The sequence below is a fragment of the Chionomys nivalis genome, chromosome 22, assembly GCF_950005125.1.
Source record: "Chionomys nivalis chromosome 22, mChiNiv1.1, whole genome shotgun sequence".
Taxonomy (NCBI): Eukaryota; Metazoa; Chordata; class Mammalia; order Rodentia; family Cricetidae; genus Chionomys; species Chionomys nivalis.
In genome coordinates, this window is record NC_080107.1 from 6,173,531 (window position 1) to 6,193,617 (window position 20,087).

At 43.5% G+C, this 20,087-nt stretch overlaps 1 protein-coding gene across 3 annotated transcripts in view; it reads left to right on the plus strand.

The window, feature by feature from the left end:
* Znf385b (zinc finger protein 385B) overlaps positions 1-20,087 on the plus strand; it is a 342,844-nt gene that overhangs the window by 75,417 nt on the left and 247,340 nt on the right. For 2 of the 3 annotated variants that reach the window (XM_057755673.1, XM_057755674.1), the window contains exons 2-3: positions 5,641-5,790; positions 6,429-6,758. In XM_057755673.1, coding sequence (XP_057611656.1) covers positions 6,476-6,758 — 283 coding nt within the window. In that variant the 5' untranslated portion in view covers positions 5,641-5,790; positions 6,429-6,475. Of the gene's footprint in view, positions 1-5,640; positions 5,791-6,428; positions 6,759-6,813; positions 6,823-20,087 lie in introns of those variants that run through there. The other variant, XM_057755679.1, reaches the window with a different exon arrangement.

Genomic DNA, 20,087 nt, shown 5'->3' on the forward strand with positions numbered 1-20,087 from the left:
GTGACCTCTGGGATGAATGAAAGTGTGGCCCAGACTGCACCGTGAAGAACAACCACCTGAACCTTGGATCTGCTGACACCTGGAAGATTGATCACCACAGACACAGCCCCAACTACACCAATAAGAGGAAAAGATATATAAACAAGGTAAGAATAAACTCAACATCACAAAGAACAACACAACACTAACGAGCACTAGTGGCCCTACAATAGCAACACTTGACTTCCCCAGTAGAGATGAAGCAGAAGAAAATGACCTAAAATTAACTTTAGGAGAATGTCTGAGGCCCTTAAAGAAGAAATGAAAGATTCCCTCAAAGAAATGGAGGAAAAGACAAAAAATTGGAAGAAATCAACAAATCCCTTAAAGAAAACCAAGAAAAAGCAATCAAACAGATCAAAGAAATGATTGAAGACTTGAAAACTGAAATAGAGACAATAAAGAAAACAGAAACCGATGGAATTATGGAAGTGAAACATATGGGAAAACAATTAGAAACCACAAATGCAAGCATAGACTACAGAATATTAGAAATGGAAGAGAGAATCTCAAGCGTTGAAGATACGATAGAGGAAATACACTCATTGGTCAAAGAAAACATTAAATCATGCAAAACATTGAATTTAACAGAACATTAAACCTAACAAAAGAAAACATTAATCTAACAAAAAATTAATCTAATAAAGAAAACATTAAATCTAACAAGCTCAACACAAAATATCTAGGAAATTTGGGACACCATAGAAGACCAAACCTAAGAATAATAGGGAAAGAAGAAGGAGAAGTCCAACTCAAAGGCACAAAAAATATATTCAACAAACTCATAGAAGTAACCTTTACCAACCTAAAAAAAGATATGCATACAAAGATACGAGAAGCTTACAAAATGCCAAATAGACAGAACCAAAAAAAAAAAAAGTCCCCTTGCCACATAATAATCAAAACACTAAACATACAGAATAAAGAAAGAATATTAAGAGCTGCAAAGGAAAAAAGCTAAGTAACATATAAAGACAGATCTATCAGAATTAAGGCAGATCTATCAGAATTACTTCTCAGTGGAAACAATGAAAGCCAGAAGGTCCTGGTCAAGCGTTAGACAGACAGTAAGAGACCTCAGCTACCGGCCCAGACTACTGTACTCAGCAAAACTTTCCATCACGATAGAAGGATAAAACAAGATTTAACCAATACCTAGCCACAAACCCAGCCCTAGACAAAGTACTAGAAGGAAATCTCCAACCCAAGGAAGTTAGCTACATTCACAAAAACACAGACAATAGATGATCTCACAGCAGCAAATTCCAAAGAAGGGAAAAACACACATAATAACATCACCAATAGTGAAAACTAAAATAACAGGAACTAGCAATCACTAAAATCCCTCAATATAAACCTATAAAAAGACTCAAGCTAAAGGATTGGATATGTAAACAAAATCCATCCTTCTGATGCATACAAGGAACTCACCTCATCATCAAAGACAGACATTGCCTCAGAGTAAATGGTTGGGAAAAAGATTTCTAGTCAAATGGACCTAAGAAACAATCTGGTATAGCTATTCTAATATCTAACAAAATAGACATCAAACTAAAATCAATCAAAAGAGACAAAGAAGGAATTTCACGTTAGTCACAGGAAAAATCAATCAAAAGGAAATTTCAATACAGAACATCTATGCCCTGAATACAAGAGCACCTTCTATGTAAAAGAAACACTTCTAAAGCTTAAATCACATATTAAACACCACACATTAATAGTGGGAGGCTTCGACACCCCACTCTCATCTCTGGACAGGTCTGCCAGACAGAAACCTAATAGAGAAATAAAAGCACTAACAGATGTTATGACTCAAATAGACTTAGCAGACATCTGTAGAACATTCCATTCAAACATAAATGAATATACCTTCTTCTCAACACCTCATGGAATCTTCTCAAGAAATGAACACATGCTAGGCAACAAAGCAAACCTCAACAGATACAAAAAAAAGCTGGAATAACCCCATGTATCTTATCAGATTGCCATGCCTAAAATCAGAATACAACAGCAACACTAATTTCCGAAAGCCCCCAAAACAAATGGAAATTAAACAATGTTCACCTGAATCACCAATGGATCAAGGAAGAAGTAAAGGAAGAAATTAAAGACTTCCTAAAATTTTATGAAAATGACCAAACAGCATACTCAAATTTATGGGGCACAAAATACTTTGTCTGTTTGCTTCTCCTTGTCCTGTCCCCAGAGACACCCGGTTCACCTAAAGCAGGATATCGCTTACTGCTCTCAAAAATCAGCAGCTCTCCCTGAAGGGCTTTCTTTCCCATGCATACATACAAATCATGCCATCTAAGATAGTCTGATAAAAAACAATTAAAATAGCAAGTGATATTTTTCTCTCTTCTTCCACTTAGACTCAACTGTTAACCTTACCCTTACCCAGAAAGTTGACATTATAAACACAATCACTTCACACATGGTGTGAGCCTGGGCATTATATCATTTTGGACCCAATGCGGATGTCAAGACTCTGATATTTGCCACCTCTAGGTCCCTTTCCCAAGACCTCTGTGACTAAATGTACTCTGGTTACAAGTGACATTAGTGAAAACCGGCTTTGTTTCTCCTAAGAAGCCAAAGAAATGTGACGACTGAAACCAGATCTTGAACTGGTACCTAGGAGTTGGCGAACATTGCTTAAGGCATCACACCCTTGCCAGAGTGGCCCATAGATGTGGTTCTGTGGCTTGAAGGATCCCTGGGGTGTGTTACTCTAGGAGAAGGCACAAGTTTTCCAGGCTCCCGATTTCCTGTCTAGAGTATGCATGAGTAAACCAATGTAAAATGTAATTTCTTTCTGGGACAAATTACAGTAGCCAGAAAAGTAGAGGCAGCTGGCTTACCTTTTATAATGCAGAAGGGCCTTGTTTCACTCTCAGATATAAAGGGGGAATAATATAATGGATACTTTGCTACTATGAAACACTGTGTTTATTTACAACATGGGCAAAGCCAGAGACCTTTAGAGTTCACATTTTCAGATGAAAGTGTTGAGCCTTTAGGGGACTCACAGGTCTTAATAGTTGCTTGAGTGGGATCTAGTGAATGCTGGGGGGATCTGCTGACTAAGTCTAGTTTTATGAGGTTCACAGGTCCCAGTTTTTCTTGCTTTGCTGTGGATTGGTGTTCTCTCACTGGGGTGCAACATTGATTACCTCATTACAAACTGTTGATCAGTTCAGTTCATTCACCATTCAGATATTTAAAGAGAGAGTATGATAAAGTTTCATAGGGCACTGACGTTCTGAAGTGTGACGAGGTTGTGGGTTTGAAGTCTAAAACCAAAAGTACTTACAGGTGTGTGTTGTTGGGTCCTACTCCCTCGGGGGAGGGGTAAGAAGGTGTGGTGCCAATGGCATAGACAACGGGAGTCAGGTTAAAGAAAACAGCAGACTTATTTATTCAGCAATGAGGGGACCTTATATACCCTTCCTCCCAGCACCCAGGCTGCAGTTCCAATCTATTGACATTGAGTGGTTGCCCGTCATTGACTAGGCACAATCAGGACCTTTGACCATGCCTGTTGCTAGGCCCTCAGGCAGACTCCACGTTGGTTCATCTCTCAGCCTTGTAGGCCTTATCTTCCTACATATCCACTTGTTTTTTTAGAAGATGGGCACTCAGCAGGAGCCAGAGTTCTTTTCTCAGGCCTTGTTGACCCTGCCTCAGGACAGCTGAGCGACTGAACTGTGCCTGTCTTAGACTGGCCTGCTGAACAAGCTCTTACCCATCCTTGAGTACCATCCCTCGAAGAGCTAGAGAGCTACCAGGGTCAGGGAACTAGGCATAGCCTTTTGAATTTCAGATAACCAGGCATGCTAACCTTCTGTGGATGACTGAGAGAGGGATGCCTAAGAGCCATTAACAACCTCAGTTGCTGCCCACTGCTATCAAAATGCTGCAGGAGGCAATAAAAAAGAATAAGGATTAACAATACTACCTTGCCAATTAAGGTATATGTGAGCATCCAGGAGGAATCAAATAGCTTTTTTTATTATTCCAGACTTTTTCAAAAAATGAATAGACGAGGCCATAACCTCTGCCCTTATCTGTTGGTGGAGCGGCGGCGGGGCTGTGTCCACAAGGAGGGCATTTGTGATGGGACCATTAACTGCGGAAGTAAGCTGAAGGGTCCCATGGGGTGCATGCCTTAAGAGCCTTGAAGGCCAGGTCAGAAACCGGTTGGTAGTAGGCTTGAGAGCCACTCTGTGCCTAGTGGGTGGGATGGACAAAGTTACTTTGTCCAGTGAGCATGTCAGGGTTCAACTGGAATATTAATTAAGAGGTTCGTTCTTGCTTGAGCTCCCACCTGATCATCGTAAGCCAATGTCCAGCTAAGAAAGGTGACCCACGCCTGCACAGCTCTGAGTCATAAGTGTAATGTGTAATATATGTGTAATTCAAATCACATCTTAATAAGAATTATTTTTCTCCAGTTTAGGTATGGAAATGCGTACTTGTTATTTATGCATAATTTGTGTAGATTCTCCCCCCTTCCTTTAGCTATAGGGGAAGCATGTCACCTCTTATGTGGAGGTAGAATCAGTTCTCTCCCACCAACGTGTAAGTCTTGGGAACTGAACCCAGGTTGTCAGGCTTGGTGTCATTACTTGGTATATCATCTCGCCAGCCTGTGGGTATAAATTTAAAGGAAGAAAACTGATTAAGGAATAGAGTCCCTTAAAATGGTGGCACCCGGTAAAATTCTACATGGGCTGAGTATGTTTTATGTATCAAGTAAGAAGATGTGAACTATCGTCACAGCTGGGTGTATGGGTAAAGTTGAAGATATAGTTGGCATACTGCATGTGGAATCAACTTCTGTCTTTATGGTCACACCCATCTGAGTTCTCATTATTGAGCTTGTGCACAGCTGCTTGTGAATTCGGGTTTCATTTCTCCTTTCCAGAGAGCCCAAAGCCAATTGAATGAAACAGTTGCTCAAAGCCAATGATATATTTTAATTCCCAGAGTTTATCCTGTACACAAAAACCTATTGTAAGACATTATGAGTCCTGATTCTTCTTTTATATGACTTTTTCATCCTTCTCGGACAGTTGTTTGTCCTTGTCTTTAATTTTCATTTTTGTTTTTTGAGATGAGGTTTGGTATATAGCCCGTCCTGGCTTTGAACTTGAAATTCTCCTGCCTTAGTCCCTTGAGTGTGGCGCTGGAGTGTTTGCCACTGTGCCTGCATACACATATCTCATCTTCTCGAAGAGTGGCTTACTCCTCATCCAACCCAAGAGATCAAACACTGACACACTTACATGGATGGCATGAAGATGCCAGCAATTCTGGGGTCGGCTGAAATGAACATTTAACCCAATTTAAAGTGTAACTGCACAATAAATAAGTAAATAAAAATGCATGGTAACTTTCACTGACTGAGGGTCTCAAGGCACTGAAAAATTCCTTTTGAAATCCCTTAGGAGGGGTATCATTCTTCTTGACTTTGTTATCTAATCATTGAAAGAAAAGGTTGGCATTTTAAAATATAATTATGTTAGAGCCTGTGTTACTCTTTTAACATATGCACCCATTTACTATAATATTATATTTCTATTCTTTTTATTTCAGATGCTCTACATTTCAGGTTTATCAAAGATTAAATTGATATTCATGGGCTAATCTGGAAATTACAAACGGTTTGCTTTACTACATCTACAAGAAAATATGTGCAAACTCCAGAAGGCTGACTTCTAAAGGGGCTTTAGAAGACAATCCAGTGTAAGTTGTGGCCATGCTGTGCTTTAGTCTTTGTCAATCCTAGTCTGTTTGCCTGTGTGAAGGTGTGTGTGTGTGTGTATGCGTGTGTGTGCGCGCACACACACACACACACACACACACACTTTGTCTTAATGGGTTCTTTGGTTTCAAAACATTCCTTTCTTTTTTGAACAGATATTTATATGCCTACTATGTAAAAAGGTTCAGTTCTAGGCCTAAAACATACCCAGAGATGAGGTTGCTGTCCTCACAGAGGTTACACTTAGTGAGGGAAACAGACACAAGATAAATATATTCCTGGACATGGAATTTGCAATGTTGTAGACACCATGAAGGAAAGCCGTATCAGTCTCTGGCTGCACATGACCAGACCTGGTGCTTACTCTGGGCTCAGAATGGGTCCCTGGAGATAACCTCTGCTAGCCAAGATCTCCTGGGTAAGCAAGAGTTAAAAGGACAGAGGGAGTGAGAGGTGAGAGAGAGGGGTGAGAAAAGAGAGGCACAGGAGGATATAAAATGCTTCAGATTTTTTGAAGGCCTATCTGCTGAACTCAGCCATTAAAAGTGAATTATCATAGCGCTGGAAGACAAGAAAGCACATATAAATTTATAGACCTTCATGCTTTTTTTCCTTTCAGTTCTGAAGTACTCCTTAAGCCATGACAGCCATCGTGAAGATGGAATTATGAATATGGAAGCCTTCCTACGGGGCTTTGAAGAGAAGGGGTTAAAGAACGACAGGCCTGGGGACCCGTGCAATAAAGAGAAAAAGAAGATTCTCTTCTCCTTTTGCGATGTGTGCAACATTCAGCTAAACTCTGCGGCCCAAGCCCAGGTCCACTATGACGGCAAATCGCATCGAAAGCGGGTCAAGCAGCTGAGCGATGGGCAGCCTCCGCCCCCAGCCCCGGGCTCAGGCCCACTCTTGGCCAGCGCTTGCCCTTGCCCCGGCACCAACACCAGCACAGGTAGGAAGCAGGCCCCGCGCACCACTGCTGTTTTGGAAAAATGGTTCTGCTACAGAAAATGAAGGTTTTAAAGCAATGTATTGATTATCTTAAAACTACTACCACAATGTAGGTTGTATCTCTAGAGGTGAAATCTGGGAATATGTTTGTTCACCCTGAGAGAATTTACATGCACACACACACACACACACGCACGCACGCACACGTGCACACACACTGGTACATTGGACCATGGACTTACTCTTTCCCCATACTGGGTGAGCTTTTGAAATGTGTTTAAAATTGATCGGTGGTAACCATTACTTCCTCCCTTAGAATGAGGCTTTCTTCATCTGCTTTCTACTGGTTGGCATCCTACTTGAGGGCATCTAAAAAGCCACAGCCTTTATTTATAACAACCTACCATCCGGTCAGCAAGCATCAATCTAGCACCCGTGGCTTGTCTTACTCTTTTGGAGGGCTGCCCTCGGCGCTGTGGTAGAGTTGACAGCTGGAACTGGCGCCTCAGCCAGCCAGCAAGCCTCTCCTCTGCGTTCCCACCTCTCGCCCTTCCACCAGGGGGAGAGTTTACATCTCTCGCGTTTGGCTTGCCTTTCAAATCCTTCACCTTATCCTTGGACAATCTCTCCTCCTGCACAGCACTGCTCAGTGCTGGCTTCCTGACAGAACTAATGAGAATTGAGTTTTACTGGCATCTCTAGAGAAGTTTCCACTCAAAGTGGGTTACTTCTTTGGCCGTAAAAGCCCCCCCCCCCCCTTGAGCTGGGCAGTGGTGGCGCAGGCCTTTCTTTCCAGCACTCAAGAGGCAGAGGCAGGGGGATCTCAGTGACTTCGAGGCTAGCCTGGTCTACAAGAGCTAGTTCCAGAACAAGCTCCAAAGCTACATACCCAGAGAAATCCTGTCTCGAAAATAGAACAAATCCCCCCTAAAAGAGGTAGAAGGGCTCTCAAACCCATCTGACAGCTGTTTGTTGATTACATGGCTTTGACATACATGAGGCAATGCAGGAATGTCAGTTGTTGGTATATTGATTTTGTTTGCTGAACCCTGGTACACATTGACCACAGCTGGAAATGAATGTGTGCGGCCAATAAGGCAACTTTTGTATTTAAAGCTAAATGCAACCATGGCTTTGCCTAGTAAAACAAGTTTAACTTCATTAAACTAATTCCCGTAATCTGTGTTTATCACACCATGATCTAAGACACACGCTTATGACTATGAAAAATCACATCCCATTTCTACTTATTTATTACACTGGCAATTATAATTGTTCACAGAAGCATGTGTATGCCTTATTTTTCACGTTAAGAATATGTTATTGTTAGGCTAAAGATTGATATCTCAGTTAGAAAGCAAATAACCCGAGAAATGGTTAGGATTACATCTCAGTCCGAATGTCTATAGTCACCTTAGTAATTTAAATTATATAGTTTCTTCTTTGTTTTTTTTGTTGGGTTTTCAAGACAGGGTTTCTTGGTGTGGCAGCCCTAACTGTCCTAGAACTCGCTCAGTAGCCCAGGATGGTTTTGAACTCACAGAGATCTGTCTGCCTCTGCCTCCTGAGTACTGGGATTAAAGGCGTGTGCCACCTGATGACGGGCAGGTTTCTGTCGGAGGATGCTGGGTGGCATTAACGGGTGGCACATATACATTCTTTAATGTTCTGAGCCTCTTACTCAATGAGGACCAAGCCTGACCTCAGGTCATTTTTCCCCCACTCACTTTCGTCTGTTTTGGTTGGTCACACTGCGTTTCCTGCGAGGCGGTTGCTCCCTCAACGCTGGTCTCAACCCATAGCTCCTCACCTTCGCTTGTTTGTCCAGGACTCTCTGACGAGGAAGATTGCATTCTGTTCATAAAACTTCCATCTCATTGATCTCAGTGAAGATTTAGCTCCATGGCCCCTGGAATTTAGAGTAGAGCTAGACACAGGCACACAGGCACTGTCACCCTGCTCCACCTCAGCCTGCCATTTAGCTCAGGAGATGGGGACGTGGTGAGGCTGAAGGCAAGGTGGTGACCTCCCCTTGGCCTTGCCAAAGTGGTAGTGCTCTCCTTAGACGGTGCCTGCTGTCCTTGCTGTGTCTACGCGTCACAGCTGGGCTCCCCAAGTAGGTCCTTGGTCACCGGGGACCCCTTGTGAGATGGTGGTGTGTCCAGCTTGCCCTCAGCTGGGAGCCGCTCACACCAGTCTCTGTGTTTTCCTGCCTGCTGTAATCCTGGTAAAACTCTGCCTTCCGCTCTCATAAGTTCCAATTCAGGGAGCTTGATAACAGATCCAGAGTTCAATCGCGAAGTGATGGGACCTCGACAGGTAGAAAACAGGCTTTGAGGGATGGGGCTTCTCTTTCTTGTTCAGGCAGCATAAGGAGGCTGGCAATTTCAAGGACAGAGCGAACTCAAGGAACAAAATGCCGGTATTTCTGGTTTTGTGTTCACTATTGCTTAACTTCAGAGAGTATGATGATTGAAATTGGTTCCCCACCCCAAAAGCAAAGCAAAATCAGCAAAGAAACAACAGCGATGCACACCTCGTGTGTTAGAGTCCGAGCTCTTAAAATAGGGCACTGTTTGGAGGCACAGCCTTTATAGAAATAATTGAGCGAAAACAAAGCCTTTAATTCCTTTAAAATTAAAAATCATTTGGTACCTTAAAGAAAGGAACTGAAATGCAGGGACTTGCGTCTATGGAGAAGAGAGTGTGAGAAGACACAGGAGAAAATAACTAACTGTAACTTGAGCCTGAAGCAGACACTCTCCAGAGCACAGAGAAGCAGCCATCCCACACCAGACACCTTGACTGCAGACATGATGTGGAGAACTGAGGTTGCTCAAGCCGCTGAGTGTGTTATGGACTGCCCTAGTAGCTCTCGCTGCTCATACGTTGGTAGGGCTTTTAGCCATTTCCTGTTCAAAGGAGAAAGATGGAGTCATAATGATGTCCCGCTTGATAACTATTACTTTGGAAAGTGGCTGCTTCTTCTTCACGTCGGTCTCACAGTGTTGGGATTTGTAGCTTGGTATAGGAACCCACAGGCAGTTCTACTGAGCATTTGAAGGGAAATGAGTATCAAGTTTACAAAATCTCTTCCAGAAAAGACAGGAGGAAGAAACGTGTTGTCATGTCCTTTATGTGACCAGTATCACACTGATACCAAAAGCAGACAAAAATAATAGAAGAAAGAGAACTCTCAGGTAATATCACCTATGCATCTAGAATCAAAACTTCTCAAAATATAAACAATTTTAATTCAGAAATGAATAAAAATATGATCAAGGAGTTTTGAGGTATATAAATAATGTTAGGTCAACATACTAAAAATCAATCAAGATATTTCAATTTGTCAACAAAGAAAACTCATGTGATTATAGTAACTGATGCATTGTTTTTCTTGGACACTGTTAGATAAATTCCAGTACCCATTAGCGTGAATAGAGGATAATTATCTAAATTTAATAGAGATAATCTACAAAATGCCTACAGCTTGATGTTAAAAGATTGTAGATTTAACCCCTGGGATATGGAACAGAATAAATATTTTACTTCAGTAACTCTTATTCATCATGCAGTAGTGAGTCCTGAGCTCTGAAATAAAACAAGAACATAGACGGGGGCCTTAGAGGAGACAGGAGGAACAGAAGATCAGTCTCCTTCATAGACGACATGATGACAGGTGTAAAGTCCCAGAGAATCTGTAACACAGCGTTAGAACCAATATATGAATTCATCAGGGTTATATAAGAATCAACATACAAAACCATGGAGCTCTAGACCAAAAATGAACGTATAGAAGCCAGGGTTTTAGGAAAACAACAATACCATTGATAATAATAGTAAAATAAAATGTTCAGATATATCTTTTAAAAGCATGTATAGATTCTGTATACTCAAAATTATAAAATATTGAAGAAAGAAACCAAAGATGTTAACAGATGGAGGCATATACTATGTTCATGGATTAGAATACTCCACAAATTTAGGAAGTCAACTCTCCCTAAACTCATCTGTATGCTTATGAAATTTATTACTAGAATCTCATGAGTATTTTGTATCAAATATAGACAAGAACATTCAAAATTCACTGGAAAAAGCCCAAACCCTGGAATAGCTGAAACAATGTTGACAAGGATATGTTTGGAGGAATCTGTACCCACGCGTAAGGCTGACTGATAGCTGCCTTAATCAAGACAGTGCGATTGTAATGATTACATAGACATGCAGATCAGTGAGAAATAATACAGAGCCCAGAAACAGTCCATACACATACAATTGATTTTGTTTATTTAGTGGCAGGGAGGGGGCTTATGAATATGCATAGATGTGTGCTCGGCGCTGAATGCACACATGGAGGTCGGAGGTCAACACTGAGTGTCATCATTTCCATCTTATTAGCCTGGGGAGTAAGGGGTGGAGTAATTAAGGTTTCTCAATGAACCCGGGTCTTACTAGTTCCAATAGATGAGCCAGCCAATGAGACTCCGTGATCTTCTTGTCTCTCCCCATCCACCCCCACATTGAGGTTTCAGATATGTACAGCAACACCGAGTTCTGAGTGGGGAATTGGGAGCCAGTCTCAGTCCTCGTATTTACACAGCAAACCCTTAACCCAGAGAGCCATCGCCACAGCTCCTGAATCGATATTTGATAAATATGCAAAAAAAAAATGTTCCAGTGGAGGAAGGACTCTGTGATTCTTAATGCTGATTGTCAACTGGTGGAACTGAGAATCGCCACAGGAATAGATCTCTAGCCATGACTCTGAGGTATAACTAGATTAGATTCATTGAGGTGAGACTACCTACCATAAATGTGGGTTGATACTATTCCACGGGCTGGAGACAAGAGACACAGGCATTCATTACCTATGTAGACAAGGGAAAAAGAAAACTGGCCATGTTTCCTAAAATAAATGAGTATTACCTCAAAATGTTATAGACATGGCTGCAAATTATAAAAATAAAACTTATAGGAAAGAAATGAGACTCTCCGGGATGTAGGACAATGCGGAATTCCATCTTAAAACCAAATGGATGACTCATAAAATAGAAGGTTGATTAACTGGACGGATTCAAACATTTACAACTTTTGCTTCATGAAATACTATATGAATATGATGAAACTATAAAAGGAAGAAAAATATATGAAAACCACACATTTCAAAAATAAAAGACTGTTATCTACAATATATAAAGAACACTGGAAACTTAATAAAGAATCAAAGAATACAAGCAGAAAAAATTCACAGAAGAGTAAAATATGACCAATAGGTGCATTTAAAAGATGTTCATCGGGACTGGAGAGATGGCTCAGCAGTTAAGAGCACTGACTGCTCTTCCAGAGGTCCTGCGATCAATTCCCAGCAACCACATGGTAGCACATAACCATCTATAATGAGATCTGGTGCCCACTTGTGGCCTGTAGAGACAGAATATGGTATACATAATAAATCTTTATTTTTTTTTTTTTAAAAAAAGTATGTTCATCATAATTACCATCGGGGAAATGTGGGTGCCACAATGAGGTTTCATTGTTTTACCTCTCAGAATGTGACAATAGTGACAGCTACCGCATGCTGGCGTGGATGCTAAGTTTACTCTTTCATCTCAGATAGTAAAGTAAGTGGTCTATTGTTGTCAGTGCAGGATGGCCTTCCTAGCAGAAGGTTGAGCCATCATCTTTACCCCGAGCATGTGCTGGAATGAGTTCCTCACCATCTCTCTCCCATCCGCTACTCTCTCCTTCTCTGAAGATCTGAACGTACCGAACTTAAAGCAGTTGATGAGTGAATGGCTGACTTTAGACCCCCTTACCTGGAGAGCTTGCCAGTGTGCATATGTCTGGCCTCCAGCTGCAAGATACTGGAGAATTCCAATTGAGGAATTCTCAGCTGAAGCTGGAGATCTTGTTATCGTAAGAGCCTCCCTAATGATGCTCTACCGTTGTGCCGCAGAACCCGGATTTCACCTATCAAGGATGTGCTGCACCCAGAACGTGAGCTTTTAATCTTAGACACGCGTATAACAGGGCAACTGAGCTGAATGCAGAAAGAAAAGAGCGAGGCTGGTGTTTGGAACAAGGCAGTCTGCGGGCTACTTCTTCACTGAAGTGCACTTACCTCCCTACCTACCTCCCATTCATTGAGACAGATTGGGCGGGCAGATATCGTGGAGTTCGTAACCAGCGGTTGCTGGGGTCTGGCGTGGGAGCTGAGCCTCAGAGCAGGTGTGATGCTTCACTTGGAGCCTGTGTCTGCAGCGGGGCCAGCTTCTGCTGCACCCAGGCTCTCCTGCCCACCAGTGAGTTAAGCCTGGCACTCTGGTACCCAGATGCCCTTGTCCTTCGAGGCAGAAGCAGGATGTTTGCCAGCTAGAATGATAAATACTCGTTTTACATTTTGTTTTGCTGTGTCCTTAAGGGAGGTTTGTATCTGCTCTGGAGAACCATGTTGCCTGGGGGTTTGGGTGGGAGGAACTGACTTTGTTCTGGGTCCTTTGAGATCTCCATTTTCTCAGAATGCGAAAGTGTTCCCTGCCAGGGAGTCACTTCTGATCTTGCCCTAGGCAGTGCTTTGCCACAAATAACGTTTAGCGATAAGAAAGGTCAGGATGAGAGCAAGGGCTTCTGCTGTTTGGTCGCAAGAGACGCGGATCCAGACTGGATCAGAAGTGTGCCAGAACTGGCGGTCACCCTGGGAAGACAGAAATAATGGCAGCTTGTGAGGTGGGTGTGCTAGCTGGGTTTCTGCTGCCGTGATACAACACTGAACGCCCCTCAGGGGAGGAAAGAGTCTACTTGGCTACCTGGTTGTCATCCATCATCCAGGAATGCCGAAGGTGGCTTCTCAAGGCGGCACCTGGAGGCAGGAACTGAAGCAGAGACCAGAGTAAAAACTAAGATTGCTGGTTTGCTTCCCCTGGCTTGCTCAGCAGCTGCCCTTCTCATCCAGCCCAGGCTGACCTGCCTGGCGAGGGCAGCCACCTCTGTGTGCTGGTATCAATTAGCAATTAAGGAAATGCGTCATATACACGTCCATAGGCCAGTCCGATCTAGGCAGTTCCTCACCTGAAGGCCTCTCTTCCAGGTGACCCTAAGTTTGTGTCAAGCGAGCGACGTTGGTGACGTTTTCCTCTCAGTGTGTTTTGAGGAAAGTGAGAGCTACGGAAAGCAGGCCCACTTCCTGTGACGTCACAGACTCTCGACGCGAAGCCCAAGACCTCCCTGCACCTGTTTACCCTCAGTGCTTCCCTGCTCAGGATTAGACACAGAGCAGAGAGGGAAATGCATCCAGGTTGCTTCGTCATCTAATACCCGGCTCTCTGGTTGTTGACAAACTAAAAGGTTAATTTTTCTCTCCTCTGTAACAAATCGGAAAGGAATTTCCAATCCTCATGTAAGGTTGACATATTAGGGCTAAAAGTAAGCTCGTCGTGCAAGGGAAGTGACTCGGAGAGCAAAGGCAAGGTTCGGAATCTCAGGGTGAGAACCAGGCTGGCCGCCCTCGCCAAGCAGGACCCGGGACAGAGCGTTGGAAAGAAGCAGAAGCTTAGAAATTTGGGAGGATGGACAGGAGGGTTTAAAACAGTTTTGTTTTTGTTTTTTTGGTTTTTTTTTTTAATTAAGTAGTACAATTTTCACTTAATCCTCATTCTCTGGGTCAGAAATGAGAACTGTGTTGTGGGCTCAGGTAGGTTGTTCTTCCAGACTCTGCATGCTCACGAGCAGGTGAACCCCAACGGTGTCATGAATGTCTGGGACGCTGGTGCTGTCTGCAGCCAGGCACATTCTGACCACCAGCCCCTGCCGCGGAGGGAGGTTGAACCTGACTCCCATAGCTAGCTTTGACAAGGGAGCCTTGTCAGGCAGGCAGCAAGAGTAGGGCTGAAGCTGCTGGTCAGTCACGGGGCAGCTCAAGATGGAAAATGAGCCTGCCTAGGTTCAAGAGACACTTTTGCCTTTCTGGAGTGTGTGTGTGTGTGTGCGTGCGTGCGTGCGTGCGTGTATGTGTGCGTATGTGTGTGCGTGTGCCATGTGTGTGTGCACATGTCTGCTGTGCATATATGTGCTGATGGAGGCCAGAGGATGTCTTCCTCAATTGTTTTGCGACTTTTTTTTTTGAGACAAGGTATCTCACTGAAACTGGAGCTCACTCATGTCTAGACGGGCTGGTCAGGAAGCCCCAGGGATCCTCCTGTTCGGACTTCAGGAAAGCTAGGATTGCAGGAGCAGGCTGGTCCACCCCTCCTTCTCAGATCGGCTAACAAGCGCTTTACCTATGGCTAGACTGAGCCGTCTCGCAGTCCCCGCCTCCTTGAAGTTCTAAGTTGAGTTTGAGGGTAAGGCCTGTGCACTTCGGGTGGCAGGAAAAGCTAAGAATGCTAAAACCCTGGGGAACTGTGCAGCGTGGACTCAGGATGAGTCTACAGTTTCCAAAGTGCTATTAACACCATGTGGACACGGCAATGGATAGAGCATTAAAATATGTGTGGGGATTGAATACACAGATCTCTCATCTTTCATCTCATATCTACTTAAGATGATAAATTTATTCTCAAGTGCATTTTCTCCAGGCCTAAGAAAGAAGAAAAAAAGCATTTAGAGTTGAAGTTGCAATGACACAGAATGGCCACACGATGGCGCCAAAGATCTATAGAAATTGAGGGAGTTGCCTCATTCCCACATGTAGGTGGAACTTAACATTAATAAGTATGGAAAGAGAGGAACCACAGAAAATGATGAAGGTTGTGTGTGGCTGTGCACACAGAGGCGGGGGCGTATTGACAGACCTTGTGAGCACTTTTATGTGCATTAGCAAAATCTATAGGGAGTCAGGTGTAGTTGGGGATAGAGGAGGAAAATTTGTTCTCTTTTTCTCAGAAATGGAAATGGCTGTTTAAATGATCTATTATCGCCCCTTTTACAGGGAAATACTATAGGAATACTGAAAAAATCTAGATATGATTTTGAAAGTTAGAGAGGGCAACAAAGGTGTCTATGATTGATATGTAGGCAGGACTAACACAGGACCTCAATTTTTTTTTTTTTTTTTTGTCTTCCTTCCCTCCTTCTTTTCCTTTTTAAAATATTTTGACAAGAGTCTCAAGAGTCTCAACGTATAGCCCAGGACAACCTCTAACGTCAACCTCCTGCCTCCAACTCCTAGTATTGTCTTTATGGGTATGCATTATACCAGTGTGCTCTTTTGTTTTTTCTTTTCAATCATTGATATTTTATTGTACGTGTCCGAGTGTCTTGCCTGCCTGTGTGTCTTTACACCTCTTGTGTGCCTAGTGCCTACAGAGGCCAGAAGAGGGCACCAGATCCCTTGAAACTGGAGTCAGGGGTGGCTGTGTGCCACCTTGTGGGTGCTGGGCACGGAACCCAGGTCCTCTGGAAGAGCAGCCATTGCTCTTACCTGCGAAGTCATCTCTCTGGCCATGTTTTGAACTTGGATTTGTTGGTGCCAAGAGGAAAGCGGGACAGACACCTGGGGAAGGGCTGGTGTCGCTTCGGTGGGAAGCAGGTGGCTAAGCTAGCTACAGTGGACTTAGCCCCAGGCCTCTAAGAGATGTGTTTTTCTTACAATAACGATCATGCTATCTTTTTTATTGAGCAGAGTCCATGAGTTTTCATGAAGCAAGGAACTTGAGAGGGCAAAGGCCTGGCCTTTGAGAACAGGAATGAGCCTCTCGTAGCGTGCGTCCTTAGGAGAGAACCCAGGAACCGTCTCCCGCCTCTGTGAATTCAGAGGACGATGACACGCCACAGGGAACGTCACACACCTCTCTGACCCGCTGTCTCACCTGTGCTGGTGACTTGGATTTTGAAATATTTTACATAATTCATCCTTAAAGGAAGGGTGCTGTTGGTGGCTCCAATCTGCCTTCCCAACGACATTTACATGAGAATCATACGGAAGCGGTCACTGCAAGTGAGGGTCTTACTAATGAGAGTCATTTGGAAATAGGATCAGGCTGAAGTTGTCACTGCAAACGTCCGTCCCCTGGGAGAGAGCCGTGGCCAGTGTGGGTGATAACACAAATTTAGAACTCCCAGCGAGGTAGATCTGATGTCATTGTCATCAAGCAACCCCATACTCTGTACAAGTGGTTAAAACAGCAGACAAAGGTGCTTATATAAGGACAGAATCCCAAGGAATGAAATACACAGAGGATTTTAAATAAAACATTTAAAAAGAATTAAAAGGCGTGGTTGGCCCCTTTTCGGGTTTGAAGTTCCACTTGAAGAGTGCTTTTGGCTATGAACTTTCATGAATATTTTATCCTTCCAAAGATAAGGGCTGCCTAGAACCAAGGATTAGTTTTTTAGATTTTGAAAAATAAATAGCAGCAGTTCTCAGGGTGAACACTTAGGCCAGAGAGAGCATTGGTAGTGAGTGTTTTGGATCATCAAAGGTATTCTGAAAGCACTGAGGCCTTCTTGAAAAGAAATGTCATCACTTCTAAACAGAGCGCGGAAGAAATGGAAAATTGATGAGTTTGCCCTCCGCCATGGGACAGCTGTCCCGCCGCTCTGGCTGATGCGACTCTTTGCACACCGATGTTCCTTCATTCCTTAACAGCATCATGGGAAGGAGGCTGCCTCAGTTAGGAAGCCCTGTATCAGGACACAGCTGCATGTGGCCCTGGCGTGTGGCCTTGCTGTGTCTGGGCCAACGGTGAATCACGTTATTTCTTCGCATGAGAGAGAGAGAGAGAGAGAGAGAGAGAGAGAGAGAGAGAGAGAGAGAGAGAGAGAGAAGAGAACACACACACACTATGTTCATTGATGTTTTGCATTGGGTGTTGGGTCCCCTGGAACTGGAATTACAGACAGTTGTGAGCTGCCATGTGGGTGTTGGGAATTGAACCCGAGACCTCTGGAAAAACATTCAGTGCTCTTAACCACTGAGCATCTTTAAAGTACATCATTTGGGACGTTCACTCATAGGAAGAACATGAAGAAAATGCACCATCATGGTCATATTTCTTGGAAGGATTTATGGTGAAGAATGTAACTATTTTTTGTGAGTAATCTTGAAGAATTCCGCAGTCCGTACTGTCCAGAGCACACACAAATATGATAGAAACATTCCGAGTATCACAGGCGACATTTCGTGCGATGTTTGCATGTGGGCACCGTGAGACTACAGTGAGAAAAGCACAAATCCCAGTGCTTTGAGCTCATCCTGAAAGCTTATTCTTCCCTTCGCTATTTCGTCTTGACTTTAGTGTATCGCCTTCAGAATCTGTGGGGCTGAAGAGATGGCTCAGTAGATAAGAGGACAGAAGCACCAAGCAGAAGGACCTAAGACCAAATTCCCAGCACCCAGGGAAAAAGCTAGGCATGGCTGCATGTGCCTATAACCACAGCACTGGTAGAGATGGACAATTTCTGGCATTTGCCGGCTAGCCAGGCTAGCCCAGAGCACACATCTGCACGTCAGTGAAAGAACCTGTCTCAGTGCCACAAGGTGCAGCGGAGCAGAGAACCGTCAGTGTCCTGCTTTGACCTTCTGTGCAGTGCATACCCCCATGCACGCAACACACACGCTCAAACACACTCAACATCTTATATACCAAGTCACCAGTGGGCGGTTGATACTATGATGTGCGGTTTTAATTATTGTGCAGTAATCTGGGATGGCTTCTCCTTGCCGTGGGTCCCATGGCCTAGTTTTGCCATCCTGTATTATTGCCACATTGCTGCTCTGCTTTGTACCTCAGACTTCCTAGTGTCTTCCCTTTTGTGCCTGTCCTGCTAAAGGAACACTGCCTTTCAAGTTTTGCTTATGCAAGAGAAGTCCTGCCTAGGTACCGCTTTCCACGCCAGGGCTTTTAAGCAGAAACCCTTTGACGGATCTGCGATATTTACTGTGTAATTCTTGCAACCCAAGAAGTTCCGCAAACCAGGGAGTTTCATAATTCATACTGATGGGAAAATTGGCCCGAACTGATCTGAGGTTAATTGTAATGTTTACTTATTCTGCCTCGTATGAATATGCATATTTTGCTACAGCAATGTCAGCGTGTCTGATTAGAGTTATTGCCCCAGATCTCGCAGGGTATGTCATGCCAGTCATTCATGGTATAACTGAAGGGTCATCTTGCAAAAATACAAAAATCTTGGTATTTGGAATGCATCACATCCTAATGCTTTATGAAAAGAAATTGAAGGCTTTTTAAATTCTCTCATTTTTATCTTGTGTGCATGTGTGAATATCTCCATCTATGCATGAACATCATATGTATGCCAGGTGCCTTTGGAAGCCAGAAGAGGGCATCTTGGAACTGGATTTACAGGGAGTCGACTGTTGCCTTGGGGGAGCTTCACAAAATAAATAAAATTTAAAGGGCCAAAATAGCTGCAAAGAGACGACAGTGCCCAGATCTGTGCATTCGTACATATGCTATGTACGTGTCTACTGGCGTGTGCCTCTGTTGTCTCCAAGAACAGAGTCTAACGTGCAGTGTTATCTAAAGACACAGTGAGGAACCCTAGTGGGCGTGCCGTGTGCAATGTTGCTCCAGAATGCTGTCATGCAAAGGCGTGTGACAGCTGGTGCTCATTCTCACACAGGTGTTTCCGATTGCACACACCATGAAAAGCATCACCTGAAACAGTCACATTCCTCCCTCTGGCCAGTCACTCGCGGATGCTCAGTTCAAACTATGGCCTTACAGCAAGCATCCGGATTTGCTCCGCCCTTGCAGACTCAGTGAGAACCTGAAGCCTGCTGGAAACACCCCAGCAGACTCTTAGGTGTGATCTTTGTGAGCGCAGCCTGTTGGGAATGGCTTTGGTTTATCTCGGGGATTTAGGATGACTGGTTGGTGTCCTTTTCGTTTTCCACTTTGCCTGCACACATCAGAGACATGTGCTTTGCGATCTCTAGTCATTGCCCCTTCCTGAGTTACTCTACGTCTCTTAAGGACCACATCAGCAGGCTCCTGCATCTCTTTGTTAGTAATGAAAGAGGGAGAGTAATCTAAGAAGATAAAAATTTAAATTTGGGGCTGACAAGAAGTTGATGAACTTATTTTCTTTTTTTTCATATTAAGATAAGTGAAGTCATGACATTGAAAATACTCTTTCTTACACGGTTATTCTTTTCATCACACAGAGTAAACTTAAATTTTTGCTGTTGAAGAACTTAGAGTAAAGCTAATGCCGTACACTTCTTCCTGTTGTCTTCATTTACTGATGACACTTAAGAGTTAAAGAATAGTTAACTTACTTCTTAATAGACGTTGTCACATATGTGGAAAAATTTCACCATAATTGCCCTAGGCTCTAGTGACTTGATTTGTGAATGAAGAAGTCCTAG